The following is a 25,297-nucleotide window of genomic DNA, read 5'->3' on the forward strand; positions in this document are numbered from 1 at the left end:
CGGAGACCCACTCACTCGACCAGTGCTCCCACTCACTGAACAAATCGAGCATTCAGTGAACACCGCCGCACACGGCGTGTATGCTCTGAGCGCTTTCTGTCCTTCATTCATCCCGCTGAAGGAAGGCGGCTGCTCACACTTCCATCCCCTTCCTCTGCGCCTCCATACTGGGATATCTGCGTGACTTTCTTTTCCCTGTGCCTTTTGGTTGGAGTTCAATGGATGGCATCAACAAGGCTAAGTCCTTCCTTTTACCACCTCCATAGTAACGGAGCAGAGAAGTCGCCGGAGGACACGCGCATCACGACGGAGAGCAGCGAGTTTTGGGAGGTTTTGTTCTTCTTGTTGTTTTGTTTTTTCTTATTTATTTATCAATTTTTCTCAGGAGGGGAAGACTCTCTTTAAAGAGGAGAAATAAGCAACATATCTGTTCGGAGCATCACAGACTCCCGTGGAGTTTGGCGGATTTTACGGAACAAGTGCGTTAAGGGATTAAAGACGGACAGCTGGCGGATGGTTGTCGGTTTCCTGGAGAGGAGTCAGTGCCTCTGTGCAAGGTGAGTGATAGACTCGGAACAGAGGTATACAACTCACACTGGAGTTTGTCTGAGAGATTAATTATTGATCTGTATTCACCTTGTTATTTGACTTTAAGACAGTCTATTTTCACGTGGGCTGGGTGAAGTATTGTAGCCGTGGAGTTCAAACTAAACCCCAGTGAAGCTTGTAAAACTTCAGACGTGGTTTAGAAGCACGTTTCTTATGTGTACAATACCCAGCTTCTGTTCTTTACTTTCATATAGTTCTATTAAAAGTAATGCCTCTTAAACATTTGCAATTTTAATAGAATTATTTCAGGAGAAAAGTTGCTGTTTATACCTAAAAGAATGAAAATGACATCAGTTGTTTTTGAGTGAATCTCCGTTCATCTTTACTTTATGAACTAAAAAGACATTTATTGCTCAACATGGCAGTAAATCAGACAAAACCTCTCCTCTTGAAAGTCTGCAAAAGAATAGTTACTGTTAGGTAAACGACTTAAATGGTTATTTAAATGTTGCATTAACTCAAATATTTATAAAACATTTCAGTTCTAGTTCACTTTTCACTGAAAACAGAGAGTTGGAATTCTGCTAGAAGACTTCCTTTACTGCAAACCAAAAGATTTGTCCACTGTCAATAATTACTTTATGTTAAGTGGTGGGGGGGGGGATGAAGAATGTGTCAAATCAAATGAATTGATGATAATTCTGCATCAACTTAATGATGTCTATCCAGCGTACTCAGAGCTCTCTTATTGCTGGTGTCTGTCACTCTGAGAATGACCAGTCAGCCTCCTGCATCTGTGGCAGGATGATGCCAGTTTATGGTATTTTTAAAGCAACGCCCCCCCCCCCCCTCCACCCATGCCTGCCTGTGAGACTGACCCACAGACACACTGTAATAAACTGTCAGCAATTCACACAGTTGAATTTATGAATGTCATCACAGACAGCCATCATTTTATTCAGTTTTAAAGAAGCTATAATTGTATTTCCACCCCAGACTGCACTCTGTGTTTTCTTACCACAAAAAATGCATCTTTTACACACATCTACTTTTCCACATGTGAAAGCATCCAAGAGCTTTCATGCTGCGTTTACATACAGTTATCGATCACAAGTCAGTACAAGGGATCATCAGCGCTGTAATCAATTCTGCACGTGCTGACTTTTACTGTACGTCAGTTCACTGCAGCAGACAGTCCAGCAAGCTCGCAGAGAACAGAAAGTCCCCATGTACAGTAGATCAAGTTGGGTGAAAATGGAGGGAACATTGAAACGAGACATTTGCTCAAGCCGTCGCATTTCCTAACTAAAAAAGCAAGTTATGCTGCAACAAAATATGCTATGCCAGCTGTGACGATCTGATTTTGACCATTTGATTCTGATTTTTTTGGGTGCCGATTTGATTTAAATTGTGATTCCCACAATTCTTTGATATTGCTGATTTTTGTAGACTAAAGACAAAAAAATGTACAAAACTTTTTTTGCTCATCATTTTTCTGAACTTCAGTTAGGAAAAAACATCACTGTAGCCAGACCATCATTCTGCTGTTATAACGCCCAAGAAGACAAGTTAAAAGATTAAAATGACAAAAATTTTAATGCATTATTTGTATTTATTTGAAAAACAAAGATTTTTTAACAAAAACATCGATTTTAAAATTGTGAAGCAAAAAATCCTGATATTTGATTTTTTTTCAATTCAATTTCCCACTGTTGCATATTAGCAATGGGGCTGGTAGGTAATCACACTGATACTAATTGATTTGTAACAGTTTTTATTTCTACCAGTTCCCTATTTCAAATACTGTAAACTAGATGAGAGTTTGTTAATTGGCATATTCATAATGTATGCTCCCATATCTAAACTATCTACGAGTACACAAGCCCATTCTGTCCTCCTTTACTCTGTCTCTGAGGCAGAATCTGATTAACTGACTGGCATAATTTACCAAGTCCTGAAGGAACAGAGAAGCAATGTTGTTCTTGAAAAGTACCCACTTTCCTTCTACATACACAAACACACACTCATACACGTATCTTGAACCAAGAAATAAAGACACAAACAACGAGTTTAGGCTTAATAACTCAAGCTGCAGCGTTCTCGAAAAGTTGCTGTGGCTTCCTTGCTTTCTGTAATAGGACAAGGATTGATTGGGTTTGTGTGTATGGGGTCGTCTTCACAGGCGTGTGATTGCCTCTTTAAGATTGATAGAGCATTGCGAGTAGGTGTGTGTCTTAGTGTGTATGTTCTCCTGGAGAAGCGCACCATAGCAACAGGCAGCATATCTTCTTCAAATATCTTTTTTTTCTCACGCACGGTGTGCTATGACCTTTCTGCTGACAGTGTGCAGCCATTGCATCAGAGCATCCACATCTCTGTCCGTGTGTCTTCTTGTGTGAATGTGTGCATCATGTACATCAGTGTCAGGGCTATTTGACCTTTTGTAGTGTATTTTCATTAATAGCTGCATAATACCAAATGTGGATCCAGCTGCTATGAACAGCTACACAATCAAAATATTGAATTTTTTAAGGCAGTACAATGTCACCCTCATAAATACCTTTAGTGGTTTGTTTCCGTCTCAAACACAGATATGATTGTTAAAGAGTGATAATTATTGTTGGGTTTTTTTGTTCCATAAACAAGTAGTTTATCATTTTTAGACTTTTTCAAGTATCTCCGTCACAACAAGAGCAACATCTTAATACATATCCTGACACAGTTATTATGTTGTGCTACTATCAGTGTTAGCACGATAACCGGTCTGCATATTTCATATCCGGCATATTAGATAGAGCACTTTAGAAATCAATTTTCTTTTGCTCCATCACCCTGGTTAGATACTGGCCTGCTGCCAGATAAGAGGGAATAAGGAAAGATGAGGGGGGGTGTTATGGATATGTTAGTAAATCAGGGAAAAATAGCATGTTTATCAGATAGAAAATATGTTCCTTCCCTCTGAAATTGCTTGAATAAGTTATTCTAATGGTCTATAGACTCAAAAAGTCACTCAGATTAAAGGAATAGTTGCAGTTTAAAGAGACATAGACACATGGACAGTTATATAGGTTACATGCTGCAAGGTCATGTCCTATTTAGATCATGCCTCAATATGTGTGTGTACATGTATGTACTAGTGCTTGTGTTATGCAAGCTCATATATATCAATACCTTGTTTCTGAATGTAAAAAATGTGTTAGTTCATTTTTGCAAAGACCCCAGTACAGTGTAAACTCTCTATACAGGCATGTGATATAGTTGAGGATAAAAGGTGTGTGCATTGCAGATTCCTGACAATGTGTATAAATGCTGTTGGCTTCTTGCTTTTTAAAATATTCATCATAAAGAAGATAAATAACACTGCCTTCTCATCCTCAGCTCTTGTATCAAAGTTAAGCTTATATTCAGGAACTATGTTATATTGTGTGAATGAAAGGAAAAAAAGAACAGAGCTCATGTGGCTGAATCAGACACTAGCTGTGGATGTGGACTTTAGGTAGGCGGGATGTGCTGTTTTCCATTATTTTAGATTTTTGTTGATTATGAGGGTTTTGCCAATAATTTGCTTAAGTTTTTAACATTCACTCACCTTTCAGGAGATTTTCTGAAACTTGTTTTAACAAAATCAAATCTCCTACTCAAAAAATACAATGAGAATACTGTAAACAAAACATTGTATCTTTTTATATATTAAATTTAGCTGTCAGCTCACAATCAAACATTGACCCTCACCACTCTTGACATCCCACACAAGCTTTCTACTCATACAACTCTGCACATAACTGCTGTCTTTAAGTGGGTGCAAATGTGACATAATGCTGGAAAGTAAATATAATTTAATATTTCTTAATTAATGCAAAACCTTTTAAGATACAGTCATTATAATGAGTACAATCAATGTAGAAAAAAAAAACCCCACTAAACTAAACACGAGGAAACCCATCAATGACATTTCTAATGATATACCAAGCACTATCTTGACAAAATCAGACTTGTTAGAGCAGAAAATGTCCAGATGACAGCCAGAACCTATGTCTTATTTGCCACATATTCTCTGTTTTAACTCTTGTTTATGTGTAATATCACTAATACAGCAGCTTTAAAAGGAAGACGATGTCTTTAGCGTTTCACATATAATTTCGACCAATAAGAGCTTTCAGGTCTTGTTACAAATTGTAACTAATAAAAGGATGTGCATACCCCTTTGTTTACATATTGACTTCACTAAACAGAAAAAGAGATCATGAGGTCATGCAGCAAAGGGCACCATGCCAGGATTTGAACTTGCCTTATGAGGTAGCTACTGAACCACTTGTGTGAAAGGTTTTATACAACTAAAGCAAAGCATTAAAACAAAAAAAACAAAAAAAAAAGGTTTTCTTTTCTTTTATGTATATTTCTTTACTGGCTCATGAACATACTCTGGAATCCTCTCTAAAATGAGCTGCAGGATGGCAGCAAACTGTATTCTTATTATAGATCTTGATTTTTAAAATACGACCGACTTGTTTTGAATGGAATTACTGTCAAGTTAATTTATAAGAAGATTTTTTCTCACAATTTGGAGGCTATGGAGCTCAAATGCTTTCTCTGTGTACTTTGGACTCTTTCAAGGCTTATGATGAGTTTCCATGGCAACAGAAGAGTTGTTTACCAGTGGAATCAACTGATGAAGTGCTCCAAAATAACAAAATCATAAAGAAAATAACAAACCAAATCCCATAGGAATTGAGGAGAAAGCCAAGAGGATGCAGGGAAGGAGCAGAGGGAAAAATAATATTCAAATGTTTTTTATCCAGTCATTCTGATGGGTAATGCTATCTTGCTAGTTGACTAAATGGACAAAATCAAAGTGCTGAAAAAGCTTAAAAATGAATACAGGGAATGCAGCATTGCAGTACTTAACCAGAACTCTCATGTGCACTGCTTTAAGTCTGTTTGTGAAGACTGTAAGAAAATCAGAAGAAAGCTAAAGAAAAGTGGAACAGCAGCGTTTTTCTTAACCATTGTTGGTGGTTAAAAAGCCTGACATGGCCATCCTGGACATGTCCCTGTGAAGGAGAAAATCCCCACTAGAGACGTCGAATTGTTAGCTGTGAAATTTTCATCCAAACTCTTAACTCTCAGAGTTTACCTATAGGTAAACGACCAATAATAGCACAGGTGTTATTCTGGTAGCATTTTATGTCACACCAGGTATCGCTGCAGACACAGCCTGTGATGTCATCAGCTCAGTCGTTGCTAGGCTACAAACACCGCAACTGAACGCATCCATTGCAATCTCTGAAGACTCAGTGTCTTCCTCTCTGCAACATTAAAACACTGTCAGGTTTTCAACCAGAGGGAATACGTTTACTGGATTTATTTTAAACAAATGTTAAAAATGGATACAGCTCCTTTACCCTGCCTCCTTTAGGAGCATGAGACCATAAACTGCTTCTTCCCACTTTCACCAACAAAACCCTTGTTCAGCGGCAACCAGTCATTCCAGAGACAACTAAAACTTCAAATCAAGCTGAAGAAAATCTGAAACGGTGCTTTCAGGACAAAGACTGGAATTTCCATTGTGAAACCTGCAGAGGTGAGATCATTGTCATGACTGAGAGGGTGACAGCTTATAGCAACTTTTACATATCATCCCAGTCAGGTGCCATCCCCAGGGTCCCAACAACCTGGTCAGAGCAACTCTACTGGATTCTTAAGCACCATCTCAACAGTTCCTAAGCTCTGGAAAACATCCTGACTTTTTCCTGTGCCTAAAAATATCCCAACCAACTTAACCAAATAACTACAGACCAGGCACATCTTATATCATGAAAGTCATTGAGAGACAAGTGGGCAGCTTTCAGGGCCCATTACTGTTAGCTTGTCATAATAGGCTTGGGGTTGAAGACCCCTGCTTCAGAGTCCATTCTCATCTGGACCAATCAGTCAGCACTTTGAGGATCAAGTTCTTTGATTCATTAAGTGCTTACGTACAATACAACCTACTCTGTTATGTGAGAAGATAAAAAAAAAATGATGAATACCTCCCCAACCACCAAATACATTTCTAGTGCTGCTAAACATTTTTTATTCAGTGCCAGTGTTAGAATTATCACCTAGTAATCTCATGCAAGCAGTCGTGTTTTCCTTGTCTTACTATGTAGTGTATAAAACAGCAATGAAACAGCAACTGAATCTAAAAATAATATTTCACAGAACATTTTAATCAAAGATCTCAGTGGCTCAAATTCAACTCTAGACTTTACCTGTTGAATGCAGTTCAATAGTATAATGAGGACAGCTTTTATGCAATAAAGACCTCAAAGAGTCATTTACATTGTTCAAAGAAAAACACGTTATTTTTCAGGAGAGATAAAATCAAGAATTTATTCTGGAGGCCCAGAATACCGTACATAAGAGTGGTAAGGGCTTGGTAGTTAATAGAACCTAAAGGAAACTTCTTTCTTCAACTAAAATCCCTAAAAAAGATTAATGGAGATTTTTTTTTCTACAATTAAAATCAGAGAAAAAAAAAAAAGCAATCTAGCTCACTTTATTTAATATGAAGAAGAGCAGTGGAAGAAGTATAGCAGTGGAAGAAATGACTGTCCATCTTACAACAATCATTCATTCATGATCCGAACCGCGTCGTCCAATTAAGGGTCACGGCGATGCTGAAGCCTATCCCAGCAGTCTTTGGGGAAGAGACGGGGTACACCCTGGACAGCTCTCTAGTCCATCGCAGGGTTAACACACACAGACATACAACCACTCACTTACACTCACTTCTATGGGCGATTTAGAGTAACCAATTAACCTAACATGCATGCCTTTGTATGGTGGGAGGAAGCCGGAATACCCACGCGCATACACAGGGAGCAGAAATCTAGTTTTTGGTTTGAAAACATTTTTTAATTAGTGATTGATGTAGATTGGCGATACCTTGCAGCAGGTGAACACTCTTCCTGTTTAGTCAGGGAGGCTGCTGTGCTGTGTTAATGGGAGACCAATTGTGGCCTATCATGCTGAAAGTGATCAGATCATGATCTTACATGCATTGATTGGTTCGCTGTTCTTTTACAGCCTTATTGTGGATCTGGCTTGCTTTTATGTGCGATGCAAAGTCAAACTGATAACTGCAAGTTATAATACAATTATTCTGCCTCTACTATTTCTGCAGGTCTGTGGAACTTCATTTATCCAGAGAAGATAATTTAATGTATGATTTACCCGCCCGTTCAAGTGGCAGTAGTCATTCTACACACCGTGGTCACTGTGGGCGAAAAAACAGGAATTCCTGCATATATCTATAGAACACCTTCCTCAAGATGTCAGACACAGCCTCTATTAGATATAAGATATAAGAATATAGATATAAGAATCCTATCCATACCCTTGCCAAACACTTAAACTAAGCCTGCAAGTGCCAAAAACAAACATATTTAAACTGATGTGGGCAATAACATTTTAGATTATGTAATTGTTGTAACTTGTGTAAAGTATTATAGATTACATTGCAGCTGTTTTGTGTCAACTTTGAAGAAAACTCTCTAGCGTGAAGGTTTTACAAAAGTACCCAAAATGTATCATTACTACAGTTACTTTGGGTACAGTACAGCTGATTTGGCCCCAGGAACATAGCCTGGTGGAGTTACACTGTTGGTTATGCAGCTGACTATGCATATACCATAAATCATGGGTTTATATGAAAACTGCACTTACAGAGACACAGAGAAACACATCCGATACAGATATCTCATCTTATCACATGCTGGAACAGCAACTAACATTTACACTGATACTTAAACAGGTATTTAAAAATGTACTGAGCATAACACTCATGCAATAGAGGCCCTGGCTGACCATAATACTTGTTCACATGTCCATCTAGCAACACAATACATAATTAACTTGTGGCTGCTTTGACTATGTAAAACTACTTCTACGCCTGTATTCTAGTAAAACTATCAGATTTCGGACGGTTTTTAACTGAATTACATCCTACTATTTGCGTTGGATTAGCCTTTGTTAGTGCAGAAAAAGCAACTTATTTTGCAAATTAGTGAGAGAAAAGATGTGTCAGAAATAAGCCATTTGCTGTCAAATTGGTTCAGTAATACAAACAAAAAGAGAAAAGCAGGAGTGAAAGTTGTGATTGGAGAAGCATAATTTGGCTTTTATCACATTAGTGTTCCCTCATTTGAATTATATGCCTGATTACTTTTACACTTCTTTTCTTTCTTCTTATCACAGTATATTATTAAATTCATTGTTTAGGTGTCTCACTCAGGCTCAATCTATAATTCTTGCTGTAATGAATTGGATTTTGCCTCATGGAAAGCCTTGCTTTATCACTTCAGCTATTATCTGACAGTATATGTCCTTTAAAAAACATTACAATAGAGCAAAACTGAGATTTTGTTCAGATTTTGGTGAATACAAAACTGACTTTGAAGCTGAGATCAGAGCCCCAGCTGTGAGAATATTAGTCCCACAGTAGGCGTTCTGATTTCAGTTCCACTCACTGCTTACCACAAGAGGTTTTGTGTTTATATAGCTGTGCTTAATCCTGTTTGCTGAAAAAAAACATTTATATTGAGTTTTGTGTGGATCTATTGAGGTTTTGAGTTATACTCAGATTAAGACAATTGGTTTTTCAGGCAACAGCTTGCTTATTTAAAAAATACAACATCAAACCACATTCAGCAGCACTCCATGGTGAAAGACCCCGGGTGCTTAAAAAGCCTGACTGTATAGTCCAGACCTCTTAACCTACTGAACATTATCAAGGGGGAAAACAAAATTAAAGAAACATTCTTAAACTTTAGCATATTTTCTCAATGATGTGTCTCCTAACAACTGCAAATTCAGTTAAAATATCTGAGGTTGACTCTTGTCTCATCTCTTGTTAACATTCTATCACTTTTCTCCTCCACCAGTGTCTTCCTGCATGTCTTTCATGGATGCACCACAGCTTGTGTTCAAAACAGATATCCAGTTGATGGGGTGTGACATTGTGTTCAAAAACAAATCTCAGCTGTAACTTGATGCAACAAAAGCAAAATCTTTTAAATGTGGTTTTTCAGCTCGGAGATGCTGCCGGATAATGACGACTCCATAAATGTCCCTTTGCCTTTAAAACTATAGTGACAATGTATCTTTTTAAGGCCAGAAAGTGAGATAGTGATACTTTGTGAAGTTTACAGCCAAAAAGCAGTGATTGGGTTTTTCTGTAATAAAAGACAATAATGTGCAGGTTTCAACACTGATCATGTCTTTGTGTTGGTAACATTAATTTTTACATATCCTATATTATCATATTTAATAAATTCTATTTCAGCATTTAATTCTGGAAAGGCTATCATTCATCATCAATCCAAAACATCTCAATGAATCTGCAAAACCATCTACAAAACCAAGTTATTTCGTGTTGCGCCGCTTTCAAAGAAAAAGTACAAACAAGGAAAAAAGTCCTTACAAGTCACACAGAACAGGAGAACAGCTGGGTAAATTTAGTCTGGTATAAAAACAGTGCAATTAGTCGCTAATGGAAAAAATAGTCTCCAACAGATTTGCTGCCATCCAGCAAAGCATTCCCCATATGTTACAGTAACATAACAGCCCCCCATGAAAACTTTGGGCTGCCTTTTGTCTCCCACCATTAACTCAGTTTGCCTAGGAGTCTGTTACTGATAGACACACTGAGGCGGAGATGTGCTCAGTTAAACCGGGAGGACCCAACTTTGCCTGGGATAATGGTCTTCTTTCACCCTCTAATAAGTCCATATTGTGACCTAAAGCGGTAGATCTTTTATTAATACCATTAACAACTAATGGTCCGCAGGGAGATGTTTCCAGAGATAAAATTACCAGAGTACCTATATGAATACGGAGGTTTTATAAAGGCAGAGAGGTCATAAAATCTAACTAAATCAGATGAACAGAGGTGACAAGTGATGTTTTGTTTTACAAATTGCTTTGGCCTTACTGCCCACTCACTTAAACAAAACACAAGCAGCACTTAAGTGCTTCTGAAGCATTTTATCAGTTTAATCCAAACAGATCTGTTTTTCTGCCCTGAAAAAAAAGACGCTTTTTGTCTTTCAGCAGCATCAATAAGCTACAAGAAGAGACAAAACATCTTCATTAGACTGACTGACAGCATGGAGTCACTGGACAAAAAGTAATTTTGTTATGCGCTTGGCAGAAAGAAATCAATGTTTTCTCTGCTGAAGCGAATGCTGAGGTGGAAGTACGTTTGATTTTTATATCTGTCAGCGTGATTACACAACAAACACACTGCATTTCATGAAGCTTGATTGTGGGGTGGACATGAGAAACAGAACATTATATTCAATTCTGGAGCTAATACAGATGGTACAAATGGCTCATTATATGTGCATCCTTTGAGTTTTGTTTTTGGTGGATATGTGACTTTTTTTCTTAGAGGTGAAATCACTGGATACCATTTAACATGTTCATCACATATAAACAGATATATGTGAAGTGATCCTAGGTGCACAGTAAAAGAACAGCAGTGTTGCGATGTGATTCTGTGAGAAATTGAATTAAATATTTTATTAATCTCTTCTCTAAGATAAGCAAGCGAACACTGCTGAGTATCTCATGGGCAAACTAATTTATTCACTTACAGACACTTAATGGTCCTTTAGTCTGTAGAAACTCTGTAAAGAATCAAAAGGAAATCAAAAGCCTGTGTTAAGACACGAGTCTTGTTTCATCAATTCCCTGTAAGCAAAGTAAAAATAAAGGTGTTTTAAAAGAAAACAAGATTACATTTCATTGAATCAGGAGTCCACTAGCCTACATGTCTAAGTTGCCTTGGGTGAAACACTGAATCTTCCGTTGCACAAAAGAGTCTGAGGTCTAAAAGCATCTAATGCAACTGTGGCAGATAAAAAAAATAAATAAATAAACACCACAAACACATACACACATATTTTCTTCTTTTGTTTCACCTTAGTTCTGTCCATTTTTTTAAAAAAAAGTGAGAAGAAAAAAGTTAGTTTGCTGGATTGTGTTTATAATTTGCTGAGTGAACTTTAATTGTTGTGAGGCTCAGCGTCAGCCAAGTTTCTGTGGTTGTTCTTCTTCTGTGTTTTTGGAAAGATTGCATTCAGTCAGCCTGTAATCGTAGCTAAACTTAAGTTCTTGCAGCTTCCAGTGACCTTGAATTGGAATAAGCGGTAAAGAAAAATGGACGAATTGTTCATTATTATTTTTATTTCGCTGGTAAGGTGCATAATACTATAGTGAATCTACTCTTCTCTCCCAAGAGTAGATAAGTCTAGTCTACACTCATACTCATGAATAATCCCTGCCCTTAGGGCCACTGAGAGAAAAAGGAGGTAGAAAAGATGGGGAAAGGAAGGCAGTGAGATGAAAAGCACAGTGTGACTATGTGTCACTGGTTTTGACTGTTGATGTCAGGATGCTCCAACTTTTGGGAGAAGAATCGGGGTCAAAAATAGAATTTGGGGCACTGCAAAAAATTATTAAAACAAGTTACAACAATACTGAAAATTATGGGAGGAGTGTATGTCTGACCTAAAATTAAGGGTACAACTTTCTATTTCTTTCTTTTTTTTTTTTCGTTTTACATTCTCATGTAACACCCCTGTGCCTCCCTGGGTGTACTTTAGGTTTTGTATGTATTCACTTTGCATTATTTATCAAGAGTAGTTCACGGAAAGGTCTTGCAGTGCAAACAGAAATATAGAGGATTTGGATTCAGACTCTGGGTCCATCCAGCCACGTTCCAGACTTTGGTCCCATAGTTTTGTACCTGTGATTGCAACTGTCCAAAGAGGAGGGTTATAAATCTTCCAAAGAGTGTCTTGGGGGTCGGTAGATGAAGGGAAGACAGTGTTTAAAAATATTACATTACCAGGAGCCAAACAGAAAAATATGGAAAAGTTATGTGCAACATCAAAGTGACATATCAGAGCGTCTTTGTAACTTGAGGCTCCATGTTATCAACCGTGTAACTGAATCTAGCTATTCTCACAAGTGACTCATTAGACAGGTCATTTGCAGACAGACTGGTATGAATATCAAGTGTATGTAGAAGTTGACAGTTAGATCACAACAGCAATTCATTTCATATGAGTTATAGGGTGTATAAAATATGAGAGCAGAGAGTGAAGAGGGGTTAACAGACAGTTCAGTTCACCAGAACCATCCTTCTGGTGGAGCAGAAATGAAAGGAGGAAAGAAACTTAAAAGACGCCTTGCAACCCCAAACTGCCTGATATCCCCTCAGTCTTTGCCAAACATTCTCTCTATGATTCCTGCTCAGTAAAGTGGGACACATTTTTCATTACTGCTTTTTAAACATACACAAAAGTGTGTTTTCAGGCCATAAAGAACTCACAATAGGTTTGTAAAAGGAGTTGTGTCTCTGAAGTTTCCCACTGGGTTTAATCATCCCACTATGCTTGTGTCAATAACAATGGGACTCTCATTTAGTACAACAGTATCTGGTTGCATGTTATATTACAACATAATTAATATTCTAAGCCCAGGCGACAGAAAAACAGCCTCGGTGGTTGAATTTATAATAAAAGAACAAAAAGCCGCTTCCAATTTTGTACTAGCGATTTATTAAACGGTGGGCCAGAGGCGGAAATATTGAGGGGGAGCTCAGAGTTCACATCTGTGTTAAATTCTTGATGTGGTCTTTAAAGAGAATCCCCTTAAGGTTCATCTCATCTTCAGCTGCTTTAGGCTTTCATGTCTTTGCTACAGCTCAACTTTTTTTTTTTTTTTTCATCGTGTCTTGCTGAAGTTTTTTTCTTCCTTTTTAATTTAAGAAAATGTCTCTGTATACTCATGTCTGTCCTCATTTAAACTGAGATTCTTAAAATATTTTACATAACAATATGCCTTAGATATTGGCAGTCTCCTGTAGATGAGAGCTCTGTTGCATTTTATGGGAATCACCCATATGTCCTCTCTCATTTCGATCCATCTCAGATGACCTTTGTCCACGAAACTCATCTCACTTACTCTCCACATCTACAAATGTTCTTTGCTAATCACACACCACAACTTTTTCATACCATTATATACTTTAAAACAGCAAACTGGCTCACCTGTAAATGCGACATGAAAGTAAGAAAACAAAAAAACACCTACGAAGTCATACCACTGAGTTTTTCGGTCTACCATTATTGAAGAAAACTTTATTACGTCTCTTTTACACATGGCTGCTTCAACTTAATTTACAAGGTTGCAAAAATATCAAAAGTCTGAAGGACCCTGAAGAGTTTCAGTAATTAGATGATGAATTAGTCAAGAAGAAATTTGTCAATTGTTCTCAAACATTTGTGCTTTGTTGAGCATGGCATTGCTACGTTCTTAATGCTAGCAGTCCCACATGGAGGCTTAAACATCTGTAAAATAGGTCTGCACGCTGCTGCGATATTTTGCTGATGCTTCACAAGTACAAAAGATGGTATTTTCACTATGTTTATTATTTTTGTGCCGACAGATATACAGTATAAACATCTATCTTTTAAATGTAAAACAGACTCTCTCCCCTGCCTTCCCTTCCCATCTCATCTCATGTTACCAAAGGAAAGCAGCTTAGATCATGAAAGACTTCACACTCATGTCCTCACCTGTTTGAACTGCTGCCCTCAGGCAGGTGCTGCAGGTTGGCCAAAACAGCAACTCCAGAAGTGGAGTGTCTGAAGTGGAGAATGTATAAAACATTAAACGTATTATCATAGTATTTTATTCATTTATTTTAATTTTTATGGTTATGTTTTTCTGTTTTTCCTTTCTTTTCTCCTACAAAGCTGCAAATAATTTAATTGTACACAGAGCCTCTACTGAGGATAAGGGTATTCAGTCCTGTTGTATTATCTTTGTGGTGGTCTTTGCCACACTAAGTATTTCACACTGATTTAACACATCTTAAACTTATAGCACAACCTCAGAAGAACTATTGAGAAAAGTCCATTTTTTTTATTTCTGAAGTCTCTATTTAGCTCTTTAACAAAATTTGAAAACATTTTTTTTTTTTTGTATTTTTACCATTTATTACCATGTGATAGGTCAAAATCACCAGTATGTAGTTTAACCTGCTTCTTCCTGGTGTCTATTATGGGGCAGGAGATAAGTATCAGATTGTGTACAACATGATTTTGAGCAAAAGATTCAACAGGTCTCAGAAAAGATATTACATATATGTTTGGGTTTCTATGGTTAACCTTATTTTTAGAGTCTACATAGGACTTTACAATGTATTTACCCATTAACCCATACACCAACCTCGATTACCCATTTACACCAACATTACGCGGCATTATTGCTGCAAAGTTAAGTGTTTTGGTCAAGGACATGTCAAAACATGTACACTTGTAGGTGCCAGGAGTTAAATTAGCTTCAGATGATAAATGATAAATAATCCACAACATGAAAGAATGAAGAGTATTAGTTTAGAAAGAACACTGACTTTGCAGTTGTATTGGTTGTGCATCATTTTGCTACACACATATATCCTATGTGTATTTCTATGAGTAATGCATTGAGGCCTGCAACAGTCATTTTAACTTGACAGACAACAGTGTAGGCTTACTGCAGTTCCCACCACCATCCCAACCACCCTTTTTTTAAGTTATATTTTTTTGCTATCATTAAATGATTAATTTTCAGTGATAATGTAGGTTTTGTATGGGGAATAGGTTCTTGTTGGTGACTGTTTTCCAATGTTTTAACCTGCTTTTGCTATGATGCAAATCTTCAATGTCTACATTCTCTTGATTAGAGAATATTACAATGCCGCAATTATAGTACAGAGATTAAAATAATATCTTACATAATGATTATCTGTTTATCAGTTCAATTCAATACACTTCACTTGATTATATGTAGGAGCCAAAAAAAGAAGTAGTCTCAGGACACTTTAAAGAGAACATCAACAGTAGACTACAGTACAGTGCAGTTCAATCCTCAAGACAGTTAATTCATCTATATTCCACTTAAAACCCATAGATTACTGTCCAGTTTGGTCCAGTTTATTGTTATTTCAATCATGTGATACCATTTTATAAAAAGTGGCGAAGCTATACAGCTTGCATTGAACCTTCATTTTGATTCAATTCTTCAACCTGAACATGAATAAGGTGAGGGCAACAATAGAGAGAAAAGCTCCCTTTTAACTCCCGAGTCTGGCTATGACTCTGAGCAGAATTAGATTCCAGCCCGCCCCTTGACTGTTTGTTGGTGAGAGGAGAGATAGGGAGACACCAAAGCCATCTACACATAGCCCATTTTTAAGTACATTCAGTGGGCATCCATGCCGTTTCTGAAACTGGTCGAACATGTGACGTTAAGCAGTTTTTGTAACAAGCACTAACTTTTGGAAACCTAAAACGCTGGTGTTGTATCTCCACATGCAGATGCACAAACGTAGCATTCGGAAATCTTCACTTTGGTTGGAGGTTTATGAAAGAATCGTTTTTAATATCGTAAGTCTGTGCTTTCATGTTGATGACAGGTCAAATTAAAAATATCTTTGTTTTGTGACACACCCTGCTACATGTGGACAAGGCCTAAGAAAAACAGATACACACAGTTCCCTGTGCCAATCACTGATAAGAAGACATAGAATTAGGTCATTTATACTCTACCTTTTTCTTCTGTCATAATCATATTTCATATTCTGTTCATTTTAAAAAGAACTCTACAGCCTTTTATTGTCTGTATGTGTGAAGCTTCTCTAAAAACAAATAAACTATTTTGTGTTATAAAAAGTTTTGCTACAAAAAGTAATTTCCTTTACTGAGTTAAATTAAATGATATAGGAAGAAAATAGTTTATTTATTGTAAAAGAATGTGTCACTTATGTTTTCTAACTTTACAGAAAATGTAATCACATAGTGTTCATAACTCTAGCTTGAGAACATTTTTGAAGTGCATGTCTAATAATAGTAATCTTCCACTTGCGAAAAAATAAAGTCTCTTCATCCAAATACCATTGTGAATGGTTACTTGCTTCCCAATAACCCCTGGATTCCTCCAAATAAAAACAACGTGCACATTTTTACAGTCAAGTCAGAAATAAAGGTGAAATAAAAGTAAAATGTCAATAAAATAAAACTGAGCTCATACCATTTAGCGAATGCCTAGTTATGGTTTAATAAAAGTATCATTAAAACTCACCTCACATGAAAATGTCTTTAGTGCACCTGTTTCATCCTTCTCTCCTCCTCTCCATCCTGCCTTTAATTTTCCCCCTTATCTTCTCCCTTTCATCATATTTCCCTCTATCTATCCCTCCATCTTTCTGGTTCATTGGGCATGCCATCCCATTAATCTCACCAACAGATTGCCTCTATTAATTAGTCTACATCTCCCTTCTTCCATGTAATAATCTGAGGTAATAGAGATATTAGGAAGATATGTATATTTCTGCAGCCGCACTCACATTTAATTAGTCTAAAGATTAAAAGATATATTTGCTCCTCCCTGGCTGATGTCCCTAGAAAAGGCAAGGTCTGTTCTTGCCACGGGACTTTGCTGGCTGTAAATTCTGAGGCAAATTTAATGTGTCAGTTTTCACAATATATCTATTCCATCATGCCTCATAGGACACCTCACACAGTGAAGGTAATAATGTGTGTGGGCCTCTAGACAAACATGTTTTCGGCTTGTCAACTGTGGCGTTTCAGATTTAAAACTGTACCACATAGGCATATATAATTTACTATCCACATGTAAAGTATAAAGGCCCCTTCATGCTCATTTACGTAGTGTGGACGTCATTTCAGATGTTCTCATATGTCAGCGTTCTCTTACTTCCATATGGCTTTTATGTTGCCATAGTTTTTTATAGTCAGTTCATCCACTAGTGGGCAGTGCTGAGCTCAGAGTTCTCTTGTGTGTTTTGAAGCTAGTTGGTGGCTGTGGTAACACTCACACTGTCTCTGTGCAAATGCTCCCGCCATATCTGCAGTATTTAACGTTGGCCTACTCAACTTCTTTTCTTGCATCTTCTTCTTTGAGTACTTTTTGTTCGACAGTTTCTGCATCGTCATCTTCCTGTTCCTTTTCCTCTCTGCCCGGTTTGTACCTTTTTGCCGGTTTTGTGTTAGCTATACAACTCAACACTGCCCCCAGGATTTCCAGTGGTATTACTCCATTTTCTGTATCAAGTGACAAATAGCTAAGCCTCTTCAAAACAGACCAAATTACGTGCTTAACTGACCCATGAGATGGACGAAACTGTCCATTCGTCTGCATATCCATCTTCTGTGTCAAGCATGAATGCATTTCATTTTATTCTAATATATACATGTGTCACAGTAAGTTCAATTAGATAATGAAGGGAGTTTCTACACAGGAAGTCTGTGGCTAATTGAACGGTCTAGGGTGTACTAAGAGCAAGCTGTGTAATTAGCAGTGCTGCATTAAGGTGTGTGTGTGTGTGTGCTTACATGTGTGCATGAAAGAGTCGAGCAAATGCCTCAGCTAAATGTAATTACATACTAAAGCTGAGATAAAGACAAAGAATAACTGTCTCTGCTTTTCTCTGCTGACACGTGGAGGAAGTTTTGTCTGATCTCATCAATAACACCAGATGCAATTCAAAAGGATCCATTTTCTTAATGTTACCGGAGCTGACCTCTGCAGCATGCATGTAGCTTGGGCCATAAAACACTTTGCCCATGTAAACCTTGTACTGCTGTTTCCTTGTAGAATAGACCTCATCCTGTTTAATGCTTGATGCTCTTGAACCATTCCCCAAAGACCAGTTACTCACCTGAACACAGTCAGAGCGCTGCCTACAGGGTATACATAATGAAGAGACCGGAAAATTGAACACCAGACCCCCAGGGCACATCATTAAACTATTTTTTTATTACAGAAACCACTATGAAAGCAAAAGGGAGAAACTGCCAGGTTAAGAATTGAAAGCAGTGGCTCTCAGTGGATTCTTTAGGTCTGTGTTGCTTTATTGGTTAAGGCACTTGTCAGCAGGGAAACCTTTTGCTGGAAACTTTTTTTCTTTTTTTACACTCTGGAGACTCTGGATATATATATATATATATATATATATATATATATATATATATATATATATATATATATATATATATATATATATATATATATATATATATATACATACATATATATATATATATATATATATATATATATATATATACACACATATATATATATATATATATATATATATATACACATATATGTATATATATATATATATATATATATATATATATATATATATATATATATATATATATATATAGATATATAGATATATAGATATATATAGATATATATATATATGTATAGATATAGATATAGATATATATAGTATATATATATATAGTATAAATGTATGCTGTTGTTATCAATAACAACCTAATCTTTGTTTTAAATTTATTTCCAGAGCCGTAATGAAACAATGACAACAGAAAAATTGTTTAATGCATAATGCAGAAACTCAAGCAAGAGCCTTAGGCCATTGTTTCCAAGACTCCAGCCAAAATCACCCATGAGAGGATGTTCTGACAGGAAGGATCAACTTATTTTGGGCTCAGCTGTCATCATGAATCTGTCATTCTGAGGGAGAAAGATTTTTTAAGTTGAGAAATTTGCATACTCATATGCTTCACCCACACTGTAAGGTTCACTGACATTTTATTCTATTTTGCATGTTAATCAGATTCATATTTGCATCTGTTCGGGTTTGTGTGTGTTTGTGTGTGTAGTCTCAGATGAAGATGAAGTCTGCGGGCGTCGTGGAAGGAGGCTTGTTCACAGAGAGCTATTGTAACATCTGCAATGCCCAGCTCATCTCCGAGTCCCAGCGCACCGCTCACTATGAGGTGAGTCTGTCTCTGCTCAGTTTTGGAGGTATTATTTCAGGTCCACAGTTCAACTGAAAAATACACAAAGGTTCATATGCATTTAATAAAATGAAATGTTGCAGTGAAATACAGCTTTCAATGGTGTATTCCTGCAAAGCACTGTACACTTTACAAAAAAACTTATTTGTACCAATTTGTGCTTGTGCTGTTCAAAACATTGCTCATCCATTATACATAGAGTTAATGCAGCATGGTAATGCGAGATACTTGCACACAAACAAACGTTCACACACTCACTTTGTTTTAATGTAGTCTACCTTTCAGCAGACTCTTTAAGAGTATTATAATGGATTGCCATTAAATAGCCAGAGCTTGAATTATTTAATGAGAATCTATATGTGGGTGTATGCATGTGCACAAGCACATGCAGTACCAATGTGTGTTTGCTTAAGTGGACTGCATTGAGGTCGTCCTTGATTACAAGACACAATTTGGATTAACAAGCAGCCTAATGAGGACTATGCCCTTATCTTTGGAGACTTAAGCAAGGACAACAATGTGTGTGTGTTTGCACACATGCACCTACCATTTTCACTTGACAATGATTTATTTTCTGTCTTTTACTCTTAATGTGTGACAAAAACACAGCCTTGACCAGAGCAGACAAATAGACAAGTTACAGTCGCTGGATGTCAGCCGTGTCAGCCGTTACAAGAGGTCTCTGCAGAAGTCAGTAGATCAAGACTACAAGGCAGGAAATTGTCTAAAGTCAGGAGAAGTTTGCTGATTCATTATTTACACATTCAAACTTTGTTGATATTACGATTCCTCCCCAAATTACACTATTTTAGGATACATGTTGGCTGTAGTCAACAGGATTTTTGGCACATCTTGAATTGTGTCTAAAGTTATTACTGCGGAAACACCATCTGGCAAGAGAGCTCATTCATGGGTTGATCAGACCAGGGTTTGTGTCCCACACCTAAGTGATAGACTTTTGTGGTCCTATTGTCTCAGCCAAATCAACTGACTTCTTCCATCAGGCCCATCAGAGGGTGATTTGGTTGGGTTCCAAGAGGTTTTTCCTGATTTTCCTCAGTAATTTAATGGTAGAATGGGCAAGAAATCCTTTTCAAGCAGTTCTCCTCAGACCCTTTCCAGCCTCAGTCCTCTGCCTCTGGTACAAGACTGGAGTATTAGTTCTCTCTATTCTTGCGCTGCTTCTGATGTACTCTTCCAGAAAACTGTCAGCTCAGCAACGTAGACACTCTGATGAGCACAGGACTACAAGACCAAATCTGGCCTCAGGCTTTAATGGCAGCATTCCTGGTATAGATGAGCTTTCAGAATGTAGGCTTGTGTTGGACGTGAGAACTAAACTTTGCTTTTGGCTCCTCTCCATAGTAAAGGTGTAAGCAGTGAATGGTTGCTCAGAACCATTAAGGACATGCCATCAGTAGTTGTCTCCTCCATTTTGGTTTCAGGACATTTCCACCATTGGTGGTGTCTCCAGTTATCTACCTTGTGTCAGTCTGTTGTTGATGCTCAACACATAACCATGAAATGCTTATGTGCTGTAGAACGTCTAATTTTTCTCTCAAGATATAAACTGCTTTTAAGAGAGAAGGTTAAAACATCATAACATAAAATTTAACTGACTCCACAAGTGCCTTTATTTAAGCCTTCTTCTACATGTTTTTCTACCTTGTCCACTGTCCTTACATCAAATGTTTATTAGCTTTTATACATGTGAATGTTTAATCTTGTTTGGATACTGCCATCACTGGTCGACCAGCCAAATATGGCTGATGCAAGTGTTTGAGGGGCTAATTTTGCACTCTGAGCTACCACAGTAGAAGATAAACTTCTGCCTGTGTGGTTGGGACAACAACCACAAAGGGCCATATATCTATCTATATCTATATCTATATCTATATCTATATCTATATCATAGGGCTGGGCACTTAATCAGATTTTAATCTCAATTACGATCTGGGTTTTCAACGATCATGAAAATAAAAGGGTGCGATTAGTTTTCTACAGTTTCCTCTCCTGCTGTCTTCAGCTGGCAGTCGAGCGTCACTGGCATTGCAGCGCTGTGCTGTAAACTCCTCCCACAGTCGCTTTGGTTTCATTCAGCCACTGTTGTCAACTTGGCAACTTTCCAAACCACCTTGGCGACTTATTTTGTTAAAAGTGTCTAGCAATAAATCTAACGATTTCTACAGGAGTTATTGGTGACTTTTCTGGTGTTTTCGTGATTTGAAGGCACATATTGTTCTGCAGTTACTGTAACGAACGAGCAGTCCTAAAGCTGTCCTAAAGCACTCTTCAGCGGCCAGTCTCAGTCGGCTCCGGCTGCAGGTCTATGTAGAATAATTGCAGTGGGCTGTGGAAGTTCACTACACCATAGGCTATACCATGGTCAGTGACAACTGGCTGCATTATTTTTGTATAAATTCACACGTAGTTTGGCAAGTTAAATCACTATAATATCCCTCTGTTACGGAGGGCGTTACCATAGCAACGCATTAATCAGCTGGTTCAGATCAGCTGTCTTTCAACAGGTGAATCAGTGAAACAACCGCTGTAGCCTGACATAGGTTGGCATAAAACTACATCCAGGCCAATATGAAATAGTTCATATAATTTAGTATATTTGGCAAATATTGTAAAAAAGAAACACAAATTTGTGATAAAATGTTCACTGTGGAGGACCATGGCAGAAGCGGATTAAACAACTCGGAGCCATGCATTAGACGGTTTTAATGCCCGATGACGAGTCGAGAACACCACGACACACAGCATTGTTTATTCCTTACTTATATTTATCGATTCAGTTTACATCAGTATTTGCACTTTGTCAAGACAAGGTTTCATGCTATTTGTTTGTTTTTCTAAAATTTGTGGAATCGTAAAGACATTGTTTAAAAGCCACGGTAAATGTTAACTGTATTCATGTTGTTAAAGATAATGGATAATCATGTTAAATAATCGAGACTTCAATTTCAGCCAAAATAATCGTGATTATAATTTTTGCCATAATCGAGCAGCCCTACTATATCATTGTAAATGAGAAGTTGTTCTCAATGGATTTTACCTGGTAAAATAAAGGTAAAAAAAAAGATATATATATATATATATATATATGTATGTATGTATCCATTTCAGACAAAATGTGCAGAAAGATCATCAGTATGATTTTTATTTAAAATCCTAATGCACTGTGTTAAATGGACTTAATTCGAAAGATTACATTAAAAAAATAAAAAAAGAGATTATTCCAAAATGTTTATGATTTGTATTTAATTAATTAATTTCTACAAGACAACACGCTAGCAAAGTCAAAGATGTAGGTGTGCTAAGAGGAAGTGAAATTGTCATTATGAGTGAGCAGTTGGATTTTTTTTTTTTTTTATGGGAGACCTCAAAATGTCACCCTTTCACCTAAGTTATGTGCCTGTAGGTCACAACTCAATATAATTTTGTGGTCTGCATATACACAAACAACATGCAGTGGCATGTATTGTTCCAACTTGATTTAACACCGGGCAAAAAAAAAACAACAACAACAACACACAAACAGAGACAGAGAAGAGACCGAGAGATACACGGATAGTCCATTAGTAGATGGTGAATGGTGAGGGTCAGTGCAGGGGTATCCATGGTGACACAAGGTCCTGCTTTTAGCCCATATCCCAGGGCCATCAAATACATGACCGTTTATACACCTATAAACACAAGCATACACTCAGACACAAGAACACACACACACATACCCACTGACAAAATGCATTAACAGTCGTCTGACAAGTGAGGAGTCATGTGAGGTTGGGGAGGAATTTTTCCCCTGAGGGCAAAGATCCAGCATAAGCAATAGAGCAGCAAGTGCAGTGTCTTGTCAAAGTTTCTCATTCAGTTCCATTGGGCGAAGTGCATGTATAATGTCATCCATGCAGGATCACTTTGATCATGTTCATTTAACCATCCAGACTTCTGCATTTTTCATCTATGGCGCTCGTTTTCACTTTTATTTTGTAACTTGATGCAACAACGTGTTGTTTTACCTGCACAAACAGCATCAAAGATAAAGTTGTAGATGCTGATGTCAGTGCTTGCATTGGATTTCAGAGTAATAATAACAAAACTTACATCATAAGAAGGAGTCAAGGCCATGGCATGCCAATAAAATGATATGTTTGGAACAATGCAGCTGTGTCAACCTTGTGAACACAAACAGGCCACATACACATTTACTTATCTCTCCCCTGCAGTGTGTCCAGTTATTTTCATTGTTCTGCATTAAAGTGACAGTTAACAGCTTCAAGGACAGCTCACTGTCCTTTCATATAAACACTGGTGTGCATTCCTGCCTATTATAGCTTGTAGTTTGTTTAGTCTAAAGCCATGTAGAACAGCATAGAAAAGCAAATTTAGTGAAAGCAGGGGAAAAAATGACAGTATAATTTGATATCCAACTATTTTAGCCAAAAAAAAAGTGTAAAAAAATAATATTTTTAAAAAAAATGTTTGTAAATAATTTGTACAGGAAATGTTTCTTTTTCTTGTTGCAGTTTATATTTTTAACCAAGCTCTCAGTGTTTAAGCTTTAGTGTTATTCACACTACCTAAATTATTTTCTTACTCCCGAAGCACTTTAAAGTGTCATTGTATGCAAATTAAGCAAATATCTCTCAATGCCCGCCCCAGTCCCCACCACCACCTCACCCGACTCAGCACCTTAATCAGGCTCCCAGGAAGCTGAGGCAGGCTAGAGCCATTAGTCACCTAACCCAGGGCAAAGTGTCTGCTAGCATCATCAGCTCAAAGAGAGATAAAAGCAATGAGGGAGTTGCCAAGGTGGAATGGCAGTCATCGATTTTTTTTTTTTTTCTTTCTCTCTAACTTGGCTCCCCTGATCAAACAAAACCCACTTGACTGGCTGCTTTCCTTTCTGTCTCCCTTACAGAGTAAGAAACATGCCAACAAGGTACGGCTATTCTACATGCTTCACCCGGAAGATGGAGGACCGCCTTCCAAAAGACTGAGGCCAGATAACCCAGTATGCTCACACTCACATGCATGTCTGTATGAGCTTGTGTCAAAGAAATGCATGATTGCAGTTTTCCCTGCACCAAATGATTTTATTGACAGCCTAAACTGAAGGTGTGTCTGTTTATTAGTTTTAGGAGCAGAAATACAAATAAATACACATAAAAGGAGTCTGTGTGAATTTGTTCTGTATTGTGCAGACAAAAACCATAGTTGAAAGTTGCAGCCTCATCCTCTGCAAAGCTTGTCCACTCTTAGCCTTGACCCTTTGTTTGGTCTGTTGTGTGTAGCTGCTAACTCGAACTCTGCCAGGAGAGGTTATGCTTTGGCTGTGTGTCTAGCAAGATTTAGTGGAAGCAGATGCCGCCAAGTAGCTCTATATCTTACTATTGCAGGCCATTGCTAAGGAGGTCAGTGCATTAAAATGTCTTGTGTATTTGTCTGTTTGTGTGCTGCCTTTGTGTTTAGGGCAATTTCTAGGCTGTGCAACAATAGCAAATGCTGAGGTGGCAATTGCATTTGCAGTGAATTGGTGGGCTCAAACATGAGGCAAAACAGGTATTTTGCTGCCACTGCTACTGGTGTGTGTCCGTGTGTGTATGTGTGTGTGTGTATGTCTGTGAACGTGCAATAATCCATTGTATACTGTAGAGGGAGATTTACTATTGTACATTGTGAGCCCTATTTATCACTTGTTCCATGTGGCATAAATCACAGATATGCACAGAGAATGCATACGGCACACAGGGACACAGCTGTTCTGCAAAAACAAAGCTTATCAAACTAACTGAGAGAGAAAAGTGGTGGACTGTTCCCAAAAACAGTGCAGAGCTGCAGCC

The 25,297-nt window shown here is 37.6% G+C and overlaps 1 protein-coding gene across 1 annotated transcript in view; it reads left to right on the top strand.

Annotated features, from left to right (window-relative positions):
• Window positions 1–214: 214 nt before the first annotated feature.
• LOC306762214 (zinc finger matrin-type protein 4) overlaps window positions 215–25,297 on the top strand; it is a 60,059-nt gene continuing 34,976 nt past the window's right edge. The window contains exons 1-3 of the mRNA XM_079248639.1: window positions 215–557; window positions 19,308–19,424; window positions 24,376–24,468. Coding sequence (XP_079104765.1) covers window positions 19,314–19,424; window positions 24,376–24,468 — 204 coding nt within the window. The 5' untranslated portion in view covers window positions 215–557; window positions 19,308–19,313. The remainder of the gene's footprint in view (window positions 558–19,307; window positions 19,425–24,375; window positions 24,469–25,297) is intronic.

This window comes from Telmatherina bonti, assembly GCF_933228915.1.
Source record: "Telmatherina bonti genome assembly, chromosome: 11".
NCBI classification, from domain to species: domain Eukaryota; kingdom Metazoa; phylum Chordata; class Actinopteri; order Atheriniformes; family Telmatherinidae; genus Telmatherina; species Telmatherina bonti.